The sequence below is a fragment of the Sander lucioperca genome, chromosome 6, assembly GCF_008315115.2.
Source record: "Sander lucioperca isolate FBNREF2018 chromosome 6, SLUC_FBN_1.2, whole genome shotgun sequence".
Lineage (NCBI taxonomy): Eukaryota > Metazoa > Chordata > Actinopteri > Perciformes > Percidae > Sander > Sander lucioperca.
The window spans coordinates 19,498,845-19,511,945 of NC_050178.1; the positions used below are offsets into that span (position 1 = coordinate 19,498,845).

Sequence of the window (13,101 nt, forward strand, 5' to 3'; positions counted from 1 at the left end):
GTTACAAACAGCGACATCTCACCGCTGGTCACACTGACTGCTAGTTTGGGTGGTGACAATTTTCTTTAGTCTGTGGACCATCAGGTAAATTACGTCTCCAACCTAGTGTTAGTGTAAGTGTTGACATATGAAAGCATCAAACGTGCATTTTAGAAAAATTAGATCATATATGATATATGAGGCAATATCTGGAAATGAGATGAAGACTTGAACAAATGCTGAGTACAATGAGTTCAGACTAATGCAGCTTTATTCACACAACAAACAAACAAACTTTCATGAAAGGGAGAACAGTTGAAATCCACCAAATGTATATGCCAAGGTTTCTCTCCAATAGAGGGAGATAAGCCTGTGTACACACTCTTTAAGAGCCTGTACCCATAGTGTCTCAACAAACGTCAAAATAACTCCTCCTTTATATTTTTTTTGGGGCTTCACACATTCTAATCTATCTATTTCAGTGGAACAGTTACTTTCAAACTACTCCTTTATGGCCTATGCCTCTAATAGAGTCACACATTCCAATCTATTCCTGTGGGTGAAGGTTGTTCCCAGACTAACCTTCTTGTGTTGTACACTACATATAAGACATGAAATACATTTGAAACATGTATGCTGAAATATCCAACCTATCAATATATATATATATATATATATATAGAGAGAGAGAGAGAGAGAGAGAGAGAGAGAGAGAGAGAGATATATATATATATCCAGTTGTTCCTCATCCCGGTTTGCTCAGTGCTGTTAAAATGTATGTACGGGACGCAGGAAGTTATTGTTGTTGTTATTGTAAACAAACATTGTGATTGGGTCTATACTGTCATCCCTCTCATACACAATCATATAGAAATAGTGGAGTATGAATGTTCACTTGTGGATTTGGGGTTGAGTGGATAGAACACTTGAACGCCATTTAATCTTTTTTTTATTTTTAAGAAACATTTTTTGGCATTTCCGCCTTTTTTATGGATAGGACAGTTAGATATGAAAGCGGGTAGAGAGGGGGGGAAGACATGCAGAAAATTTTTATAGGTCAGACTAGAACCCTGGACCTGCGTTGAGCAATAAACCTCGACAATATGTGCGCCCGCTCTACCAACTGAGCTAACCCGGCCACCAACACCATTTAATCTTGAAGAAATTATTAAGTATTAACCTCATTATATAGGCTAGTAAGTATGGATCTGGCGTTCTCCTTTCAGTTTACGTGTCTTGTTTCGTTTGGAGCTTTTCTTTATTTTTTTACCATTGTGTCTATCATTTCAAGTAAGTCTCTCTATTCATATGGATGTTGGATATCTCATTTGGAAAAGAAGTTGCTGTCTAGAGTTTGGTTTTGAAAAAACAAAACAGAAGGGAGCAATAAAACATCCTATGCTTTTAGGCTTGACAGAGGCCATTATTTTAAAGTAGCATAATGTGAAAGTCTAGAGGCAGAGTAGCTGTCAGCAACATGTCAACAATGTGATGCATTAGTGCTACAGGTAGAGAATTCCATCAGTAAAATGTAGCTTTTAGTGGCAGCTGTTTTCAATGCAAAAGTTGAACTGTGTCTCTTTTCATTTCACATTAACATTACATTGTGTGTGTATATATATATATATATATATATATATATATATATATATATATATATATATATATATATATATATATATATATATTGTGGCTGTTGTCAGGGTTGGATCAGATTAGTTTGAAATGTAATCCATTACTGACTACAAATTACATCGCAATTTTTGTAATCAGTAACGTAATCAGTTGGATTACCCAAAACATGTAACGTAATCTGATTACTTTAGGATTACTCTTAGATCACTTCATTAAATATGCACCTTAAGAAAAAGACACCGCCACAGAATTGATCAACGAATTCTCATTTCATTTTTCTCTTTATTATTTCATTATTTTCTATTTATTTATTTATTTTCTAAGAAATCTTTTTGCTCTCATTAAAGCATTACTGTGTGAACTAACTAAAAACCTTAGCATACATAGCTAGCAATGTTTGAACGATGCCCAACCCTGGCTGTTGTTATACCAGACCGTGGCTGGTTTGGTAGAATAAGCTTTGATTCCCATCACATTGGCAGTTAATTTCTCTTAGGCTTCAACAACAGGGCGGATTGGTGGCCCGGGGCAATTAAAACGTTCGGCCAGTGGTTGTTAAATTTATACGTCTCAATCGTTTTTCTGAACCTTAATCTTGCCGTAAAACTGTATGTCATTATTATTGGGGTGCTCACTATGACTGTGTAACGTGGACCTGTGTTTGAGTTACTGTCTCTAAGATTACAGCAGCAAGGAGGCTGTTTCATTTAATATTGAGCTGATGTGTATGCTATTTGGTTATATGTGGCTAGCTAATTAAGTAGAAGTTACAGTGTATACTATTAGCATGTCCTAGCTTTACTATTCCCTGGTCACTTTTACAAAATATATATATTTACTTGAAGGTAGGCAATGCTTCTTTAATAGAATTGGCTTATTTTAATTCATAATGGGAAATGAATGTGTGTAAATTAAACAAATATTAACTGTATCTATCAGATTGAGTCGTATCTCATCGTATCGCACCAAAATCGTTTCAACATCAATTCGAATCGCACTGAATCATTTTCATATTAAAATGTATCGTCCCTGAACCGTATCGTAGCCCATCTATCTAGATACCTATCTGATCGTCCTATAAGGGAGAGATGCACACCCCTAAGCAACACCAAATGTATTAATTAACGTCTTGGGTTTTCTGGTTTTGCCTTGCTTTTTTAATATTTTAAGAGAACGTGAACAATGTGAGTAGCTGACAGGCAGCGAGAGAAGGAGAGAGATGATGACGTCACACATACAACTAGCGATGGACATAATAGGTTATAGATTTCAAAGTTATCCATCTTTAAATCAAAAATAAGGCTGTAAATTGTGTGCAAGGTTGAAATTGCAGGCTAGTAAAGACAACAGTTTTTGGTTTGCTTCCTATATTTGGGTCGGATCGCGTTCTCACCTAAAGTGAAGCGAACTCTAGAGCACTTGGATCTGAACCAAGACCGCCGTTTCCAACCGCACCAGAGTTTGGATGAGCTTTCACACCGCCCCAAACAGACCGGACTATTCCACGAAACACTCCAGGGTTCGATTAAAACAGACCAAAGAGCAAACCTACGTCTCTGACTGGAGTAAAATTGGTTATTGATACAGTCATAACAGACTGCATTGAGATTGATATTGAGTGTGAGACATTTGAAAAAAACACTAATCGAATTGAAAATATTGGACTCCTAACTCTCTTTTATCATGTTTATGGGTATTTTTTAGTGGAGAAATCAACAGAGGTCTGCAAACATCCTGAAAAGCAGGTGCTACACAGAACTCCACATAATGAAATGATGCATTTCAAATTGTGTTTATCTTTGAAAAATACACCGAGCACCCCGAGGGGGGCCGGGAGCTCAATTTGTTTATCACTGGAGTGTTACATACTTAGGCACTACTGATTGGACTTTGATATAGTTTTTGGGGAAGATGAGTTCTGCAATATATTCTGCTATAACAGTGATAGGCTCAGGTGGGGGTACAGTTACAGTTAACAAAACAAGTGGCTGAACTGCATGACTCATCAGGGACATGTTCATTGTTTTCCTGAGGTTTGTGGAAGACTAAGGTGCATGTATTTGGCAGGGGGGTTTAGGGGTCCTTCCTCAAGAAAATGTAACGTTTAAAAAACAAAAAATGCAATTTCACCATTTTTGGACTATTGTTATTACCATATTTGTGTCTAAAATGTTGAAAAAGCTATAGCAGATAAGAAACAAAGATTACTTAAAAAAGCTTAAAGCTTTAGTGCGTAACTTTTTGATATTAATGGATGTCCGTTACATTCAAGCCATCACCAAATGAGTTGCTACAAAGCTAATTAAGACTATCAGCTCCACACAACTCTCTCTGTATTTCTCAGTATGGCTGTGTTCAGAAGATTGTGTCGTCTGGCGACTTTCCCACGCAGAAAATCAAGTGAAGATAATTACCTCTTCTGAAGAGTCCATCATGTTTTTTCAATCCTCCGTGTCCTCCTTGGCTACTCGCAACTGAGTGGAGGAGGGGTGGGGGTGGTGCACGGTCACAGAAGGCTTGTATCATGTGGACGCGCCGACAGTTTACTTAGAATTCCTCATGGGGGCGACGGAAACTACGCACTATAGCTTTAAAGACTAAATTTGCTAAAGAAGTCCACTGGGGACCAACTAAATCATTAGATTTGAGAAAAGTCATTTAGTTACATTCATTTGACTTAGGTGCTACCCAAAAAGGGCTTGGCTGCTGCGCCTAAGCCTTATAATGGTTGTTGGATGTTTTATTAATTTTTTTCATTAGGATATTCTCTGATTACGCTACACCAAAAACGAAAGAAAAAGACACAGAATTCGACACTTAACTAACCCCCTCTGTTTTCCCATTCCACAGCTCCACCCACCCCAATCGCTCCGCCTGAGCTTCTCACCGTCGGCGCCACTTACCTTTGGATCAAACCCAACGCCAACAGCATCATCGGTGACGGGCCCATTATCCTGAAGGAGGTGGAGTACCGGACCACTCTGGGTAACTGGGTGGAGACCCACGTGGTGGACTCCCCAACCTATAAACTCTGGCACCTGGACCCAGATGTGGAGTACGAGATCAAGGTCCTGCTGTCCAGACCTGGGGAGGGAGGAACGGGGCCGCCAGGGCCGCCGCTCATCACCAGGACAAAATGTGCAGGTGAGTGACGCCTCTTTTATTTATTGTTTGTTTTTGAGCCTTCTCTTGTTCCCTTCGGTCACTGTTATAGATTTTTACTTCCTTTTTAAAACTCCCTCTTAGGTTGAAAAACCAAAGAGCTCCAGAGCTTCTTCTTAGAACTAGTCTATATGGAAATATGATGGTGCTCTTTGGTAGGGAGGCATGAACAAATCCAAGGCACTTTAGAAATAAAAAGGTTTTTCAGCATCTTTTTTCTAGAGATGAGTGCCTTGGAATTTTTTCTTGATGCTCACTCCCTCTTACATTTGCTCTTTTCTTTCCTTTATTCACCTTTTGTTTCTTTATCCTTTTTTTGGCTTGATTCTGTTATTGAGGATGGCTCCCTATGGTCCAGAAAGCTGATGCTATGTGGACTAGAAGCAGTTGTTGTATCCTCATGTTTTATACTCAAATTATGAACTGAATACTCATCAAATAGAATGACATTGGGCAATCTTAGGAAAACTTGAATAAACTAAGTTTTGGAAAAGGTTAGGGTAGTGGTTTTCAAAGTATGGTCCTGAGGGGGTTCCAGGGGGTCCCCAGAAAAAATGGGAATCATTTATTTCCACTAAAATTCCATTCATAAGGAACACAATGACAGAATGTATGACTATGTTGGTAAATGGATTTAATTCACTTTCTGTAAAAAAAACCATCTAAAAGCAAAAATCCTATCACATGGGGGACCCTGGGACGGAACCTTATCAACCAACTGTGGTCTAATTCGTGTCAGTTTTGGGGTCCTTGGCATGAAAACATTTTGGGAACCACTGGTGGTTTACGTATGTTTAAATGTTGGAGTGATCTGATTTGGAGACAGAGAGGCTAGAAGGCAGATGAGCAAAATAAGGGGAGAAAAAAAAAAGAAAAAAGAAACTTCTTCATGGGAACGAGAGCACAAATCAAAGATGATGATAATTGGGATGTTAAGAAGGTGCCTGAGAGATGAAGGAGAGGTGGAGTGCGGGGGTGGGGGGGAGATGGGGGGAGGTTAGGTGGGGGCAATCATGGCCGATAACGAGCATCCCAGTGGGGGTGTGAGGTCACAACGAGTGGCAGTTCATTTGATAACATGACAGCCCATAAGATCTCTTATGGAGGGGTGTGTGTGTGTGTGTGTGTGTGTGTGTGTGTGTGTGTGTGTGCTTGTTTTACTATATTTGTGGGGTCCAAAAACCGGGGAATACAGTATACTTGTGGGGTCTGCACAGCCTTGTGGGGCCCAAAATGCTGGACCCCACAAGGTTAAAGGGCTGTTTGAGGGTTAAGAATTGGTTTTAGGATTACGGTTAGAATTAGGTTATGGTTAGGGTTAGAGTAAGGGTTAAGCATTTAGTTGTGATGGTTAAGGTTAGGGTAAGGGGCTAGGGAAGGCATTATGTCAATGACAGGTCCCGCAAAGATAGTGAAACAAACGTGTGTGCGCGTGCGTGTGTGTGTGTGTGTGTGTTTGTGTGGACTACTTAACCCAGCAGGAGGCCACCATCGCAACCACTCCCTAGCATCACTCTGACTAGGGCTGCACAATATATCGCTTTATCAACTGGCAGAATTAACACATCGCGAAAGGCTGCGACATACGGCGATAGACACTCCGAGATTTTTTTAGATGGTTGAAAGTATCAGTAGATAACTACATTTTAAAATGTAACTCCCATTCTTTTTTTTCGTGGAGCCTTTTACATGTAATGCAATGTTCAATTTGTTCAATAAAAGAATGTTGGAAATGATTTCCTTTTTTTAAAAATTTTTTTTAGTCAATAAGCAATGTGTTGTATTTTAGCCGAATACTGAAAGCAGCAGAACTGAGTACACTTTAACATATGTGTATTTATCGCAAGTAATATCTTTGGCACGATATTCAACATTGTCGCATATTTTCCTCATATCGTGCAGCCCTAACTCCCACTATGTGCACTCTCTTGTCCCTCTTCCCCTCTATTTTTCCCTTTTTCTTGTCTCATCGACAAACTGTCCTTCCATCTGTCGATCTCTGTTGTTGTTCTTATTTAGCCACACTTGTTCTTTTTTCTCTCTTTCTCTTATTAATTCTTCCTCTTGTGACATCTCTTCTTCCTTGCATTCATTTTGCCTGATCTCCCCCTATTTCTCTTTCCCGTTCCCTCATACTCTTCCTCTCTTCCTTTCTTCCTTTCTCTGTATCACTCTCCCACCTTCTGTTTTTATTCCCCTGCCTTTCCTTTTTCTCTCCTCTTTTTCACTCTTTTGCTCCTTGGCTCACTTCCTCCATGTCTCCCCGTTCTCTTTTTCCTAGCTTTGTCATATCTCTTTTTCTGCTTGATCAGATTTTAAATACCCATTGGAGATTAACAGCGTTGGTGTTTTAACAATATTGTCTGTTCTGTAATCGATGAAGATTTGATTTTTGTAAGTTTTTACTAGATACATTATTTCTAAACAGTTTTTTTGTCTTTCTGTCTTGCACAGCTGGTTTTCTCAAGAGCTTGTTTCTGATCCTAAGAAAAGAGACAAAAGCTTTTGCCTGGCAGTTCTCTGCTGTGGAGAGTAGAGATGGAGAGAGTAGGACAAAGGGAGGATAAGAAGTGGAGAGTGAGGAGCAGTTGGTTAAGGTGTGAAGGTGCTGGTCCGCTCAATCTACACCTAACTTTAGATTCACAGTAGAGAGAGAGAGAGAGAGAGAGAGAGAGAGAGAGAGAGAGAGAGAGAAGGAGGGAGGGAGTGAGTGAGTGAGAGAGAGAGAGAGAGAGAGAGAGAGAGAAAGCATTTGAATAGTGCTGCTTCCCTGTTGTTTTAGGCTCTAGTTGTTTTAAGTAAGTTATGTCAAAGCATTGGAGGATTAAGTTGGCAGGTGCTTTAATTTAATTGGAATGTGTGTTTGTCTGATTTTGCACATATTACAGTTTTGTGTGTTTGTGTCTTTAACTCACTGTGTGTGTGTGTGTGTGTGTGTGTGTGTGTGTGTGTAATTGTGGTATCTTCTGTCCGCCCCCTGAATTTCTTCCTCCAGTCTGTGGTAATCAGCATGTTAAAATGATATGTCAACAGTACAGTCTCTCTCTCTCTCTCTCTCTCTCTCTCTCTCTGTCTCTGTCTTTGTCTCTCTCTCAATTTAATTTCAATTTAGAGAGCTTTATTGGCATGACAAGATATGGCTTATATTGCCAAAGCAGATTAAGGAAATGTACAATAACTGGCACAAGATAAACTACAGCATAAACATGAAGTGATAAAGGCACTGGGAGTACAATGGTTCAGCAAAATCATTACACAACTTATCACATTGTTACAACTTTGTCAAAATGTAGCTCTAACATATTTACAGGAACCTATTGATCTAGGTGGGTGTGTTACTCCTGTGTGAAGTTTCTGCTGTCATGTGGCAGGAGTCGACTAGGATGCAGCAGTTTGTGTTCTTCTCACCTAAAATAAATTCCGTTTGTCCCTGTCTGAAAGTGTCTCGAATTCTTTACATTGACTTCTAAATTTGGGGAAGAAGATTTGTCTAATTTGTAGGGCTGGGTATCGTTCAAAAAATGTTCGGTACCGATACCAATACTGTGACTTTGATACCGGTTCCTAAACAATCCTTTAATTTATTTTTCAGCTCTTACTACGTGTGTAATGCAGAGTTTTTCCTGCGTGTCTCTACAACGTGTAACGTTAGACAGCCAATCACAGACATTATTAGATCTTGGTAGAAGCATGCTGCATGCTAATTGGCTCACTGACGCTGATAAGATTTACTACTTAGCTATTTAAATTGGGTATTGAATGACGAGCCATTTTTCGATACTCGAAACTTCAGAGGCAATTCTGTCTGTGCCAAAAAAGTATTGAATTTGGTACCCAGCCCAACTAATTTGTTTGTATTTGTCACAGTAGAGTAGAAAGTGCAGCTCTGTCTCTACTTCTCTGTCCTCCCATGGGTGTCTAGGTGTGTCTGTGGTGGCCGGTTTCCATAAGCCAGACTGTGTCCACTCTGTCTGTCTCTCTATCTGTCTGTCTGTCTGTCTGTCTGTCTGTCTGTCTGTCTGTCTGTCTGTCTGTCTGTCTGTCAGCCGGTTTCCACAGCCAGACTGTGTCCACTCTGTCCGTACTTGCTCAGAGTCTTTGTGCGTCTGTTCTCCTCTATGGGACTCAAGTATTCAGCTACTGCGTATTGTCGGTTTAGGACTAAGTAACAATCCATTTTGCTTTGATGTTTTGTAGTTTAGTAGTGTGTGTCTCTCTCTCTCTATTCTGCAAATGTTATATACCTAAACAGGAGTAAATGGTGCATTGATTGGAGAACATTTCAGCTTGTTGTTTTTGATTTAGTGAGTGTTTTTGACAAAAAAATAAACTACTGTGTGTGTGTGTGTGTGTGTGTGTTTGTGGGTGTGTGATTATTGTAATGAAGGAACATGTCCCCCCCCCCTGTCATTGATGTGTTTTTATTAGTTTGTGGACAACAATGGAGCTCCATGGCACAGAGGAATGAAGGAAATCAGGCTTTGATTCCCACAAAAAGACTTGTTAGTAGATACATTCATTGTTGGTTTTGGTCTTTTAATTGACTTTGTTGACTATGAGAAAATAATAGAATATCATCGCCTCTGTCTCTCTTCCCCCTCATCCTAATGCTCCGTCACAGTTTACTCTCAACCTAAACGAGACCCACAGGACAGCAGTGATCAATAATGGAAATGAAGAGCAACAGCATCTTGTCTTGACACAAACGCACACGTTTCTCTCTCTCGCAGTACATGTTGAAGTAGCCACCAGTTCTCAGCAAGCTTAAAGAGATAGAGAGATAGATAGATAGATAGATAGATAGACAGACAGACAGACAGACAGATAGATAAATAAATAGTAGGGCTGCCCAATTAATACATGCAGGTAGGAGAAGACGAGAGTGAGAGAAGGAAAAGCTGGAGTGAGAAGGAAAGAGAAAAAGAAAAAGGGAGGGAGATAAAGATGTGAAGAAGAGGAAGGAGGAGGAGGGAGAAAAGTGAGAGAGTGCTGGAGACGATCGGGATCGAAGAGGGACAATGAGCGAGAGACAGAAGGTTGAGAGATGGACATGATGAGAGATTGTTGATGTGAAGTGAACTGGGACGGAGGGGGTGGTCACTCTGAGTGTGTGTGTGTGTGTGTGTGTCTGTGTGTGTGTGTGTGTGTGTGTGTGTGTATGTATGTATGTGCGTGTAAAGTGTAGTAGAAAGGAACATGTGTTTCTGGGCTAGTGGTGCTGTGTCAAGCTGTCACAACCACTCGCCGGGTGCTGTGTGTGTGTGTGTGTGTGTGTGTGTGTGTGTGTGTGTGTCTGTGTGTCTGTGTGATGGGATTGGAGCAGGCAGGTATGACAGATGTTCAAAAGCCTGCTGGCTACTGGCAGTATTGTTGGGTGGGTGGGTGTGTGTGTGTGTGTGTGTGTGTGTGTGTGTGTGTGTGTGTGTGTGTGTGTGTGTGTGTGTGTTTGTCTTCACACCTCCTTTGTTCACCTTTCTCTTCATGTTACCTTCTACAGTCCTGCTCAGGCCTCAACAACAGGCCTAATAATCACTTTAAAGCTGCTACTTGTAGCATTTTCAAACATACAATTGATGTTGATATCCGCTTGTGATACCTCGGTGTAATTATTGTAGTCCACTGTCCAGATTATTGGAAGTATTGTTGACGTACCATGTCCATTAGTTTTCTTCTCAGAATGAAGGGATACATTTTCATGTTTCAAGGGAAACATTTTGCCAATTTTTTTTGTCAGCTTTGGGTAATGACGTTGTAAGAACACCTGGAGCCGAGAGCGTCGGAGCAGCAAACAGACACGATGGCGCTGCCCTGCCTCGCCCCACTTCCATCGCCTTTATTAGATAGGACAGCTTTAGACATGAAAGGGGAGAGAGAGGGGGAACGACACGCAGCAAAGGGCCGCAGGTTGGAATCGAACCCGCGACTGTTACGTCAAGGACCAAGCCTCTTTATATGGGCGCACGCTCTACCAGGTGAACTACCCAGTCGCCCCACAGTTATAAGGCCATATCTATATACTTTATACTATCACGTCCCCACTACTGCGGCGTTTCCGAGCACCTAAAGCGGAAACATTTGGAAACCCTGCTGCCCCCGTTTTGGTTTGAAAACTCTGTGGTTGCTTTGTAGTCTAATAAAGCTAATAAATCCCTGCTCTTACTTTTCACCGTTGTTGTTCTTTCTCCAAAGTATTTTCTGTATTTTTTAACTCAAACATCCATAATTTTCAACCGCAGAGTGACGTCAGACAATCTGCCTCCTGTTTACACCGGCACGCACAGGCCCAGTGTAAGTGATTGGTCATGTGATATGTGTTGTCAGACGTGTTAACATGGACGTAGATCAGTTCTGGTACTCTGTGGACGGAGATCCTTTTTGTCTCAAAATGCCGCTTAGAAATGAAAATGCAGTAATGCAGATGTAGCCTTAGTTTTGTGGTTAGGTCATTTTGAGGCAAGACTCCGTTTTCCACATTCCCACATTGATCTGTGTACAATGATTAAAACAAAAAAGTGCAGTGATTTGACCGACAAAATGCGAGTACACTCGAGGTCTTCTCGACTGATGCCTCGCGTCGCCTTTCAGGCGACAGCACTATGATTATGAATAGTTTATTTAAAACAACATATAAACATAAACAAAAAACATAAAATACAAAGGATTTCACTATGAAAAACAGAAAAGGCAAGAATAAGCAAAATAAATAAATACTGTTAAATAAAATTCTCCTGTCCGAAACGGAGTGGGAGGAAGCAAATTGCTTTTCAGGTCCTACTCTACAGGCTGCTATGCCAAGTTAAGCAATTTATGAATAATGTCAGTAAATAATAAAAGACGGCCAGAAGAGAACACTTTGAATATTTCAGAGATGTATTAACAGATTTAGATTTTGAGGGAAGAAGTGTCGTTTCCTCAGGATGGCATTCTGCGAGGATCTCACACTTGACAACTTCTCCATTTTTGCGGAAATGGCACAAAATGTGCTCTTTCCTCTCACTTCCTCCACCCGCCCCATGCTCCATTGTTGTCCCTCTGTCGTAGAGGATGCTACAGCCGGCTGACAGGCGGCTGCCGCTCAAAATAGGATTCAGGCCATTTCGCCCATGACCGGGCGCTGCGCTGGCTCCAGGGAATCCAACAACCATTTTAGCCGTGTGCCTCCTCTAGCGTGGCACATTTTGTGAGTGCGGTGTGAAGAGCAGATTGAGGAGGCAAGCTGAAATGAACCCTCCATTTTGCTCGAGGCGCAGCGAGGACGTAGCCTTGATAATGATTGATTTCATCTTGCTTCCCCCCCCCCTTCCCCACCTCCTCTCCTCCATTCCTCTAGCTCCCATCCCTCCACCTTCCCTCGACTCACTCCTTCCTTACTTTTCAAGGCTTTCAAACTATTCATCACCCAGCTTTCATTTGGATAATTCCTCTCTCTACGGTCCACCTCTTTTTTCCATAGTCTCGCACTCTGGCTGCACCACAGATACATTCCAGGATAGGACTAAAAAAAAAAAAAAAAAAAATGCTCTGGATTGTTTGCATTTCTTTAAACCAATCACAATCGCCTTGGGCGGCGCTAAGCTCCGGACGCAGCGACGGTGGCTCTGCAGAATAGTCTCTGAAAGGAACTTGTTTTGGTGGAACATTTGCACCCCGCAAAAGAAAACGCCACATACAATATTAAATGAAGTTAACTGTTCACACAATACAGTAACGTGAGCTATTTAAATTAGCTGGATACATGGTTAAACCTCATTTGCTCTTACCAGTGTATCGCCGTGTGTACTTCGTCTACAGCAATTCCACCAATCAGTCCCAAAACGTCCCAATTAGATAGGAAATGCCAGAAACATATTCTTTGTAAATCTTTACAATCATTCCCCGAAAGAACCAAGCAGGCCTGCCTTGTTGCACCATCCAAATTTTTTTCAAAACTTGCCATTTTACAGCGTGTAGCTTTCTTGTTGATGTTTCCCGAGAATAACAGAGTTTTGCAAGGTGGGGGACATCCGACGTACAATCCTTTCTTCCAATGTTGTGTGTGTCTGTGTGACCTGCATGGTTGGGTGCACCCTGTCTGTCTCTGATTTCAAATGTGCCTCGTTCTTTTCAATCCAGCCCTGTAATCTTTCTCTCTTATGTTATGTTAACAACATTGCGTTGCTGCAGATTGAAGACACAAACACAGTCCTGTGCATGCTTTGCCATCCTCCCTGCTCTTCCTTGATCTTTGTGTCTCTTCTGCCTATTTCCTCTCCATCTTTCCTCTGATTTCCCCTCCCTTCTATCCTTCATTGAAAATAGTACCTCAAACTCAATATTCCCTCAACG

General features: G+C 41.1%; 1 protein-coding gene across 12 annotated transcripts in view; it reads left to right on the forward strand.

Annotated features, from left to right (window-relative positions):
* The window catches only part of ptprt (protein tyrosine phosphatase receptor type T), a 447,834-nt gene that overhangs the window by 140,435 nt on the left and 294,298 nt on the right, over positions 1–13,101 (forward strand). For all 12 annotated transcript variants that reach the window (XM_036001937.1, XM_031277206.2, XM_036001938.1 and 9 more), the window contains exon 8: positions 4,465–4,758. In XM_036001937.1, the coding sequence (XP_035857830.1) occupies positions 4,465–4,758 (294 nt within the window). The remainder of the gene's footprint in view (positions 1–4,464; positions 4,759–13,101) is intronic.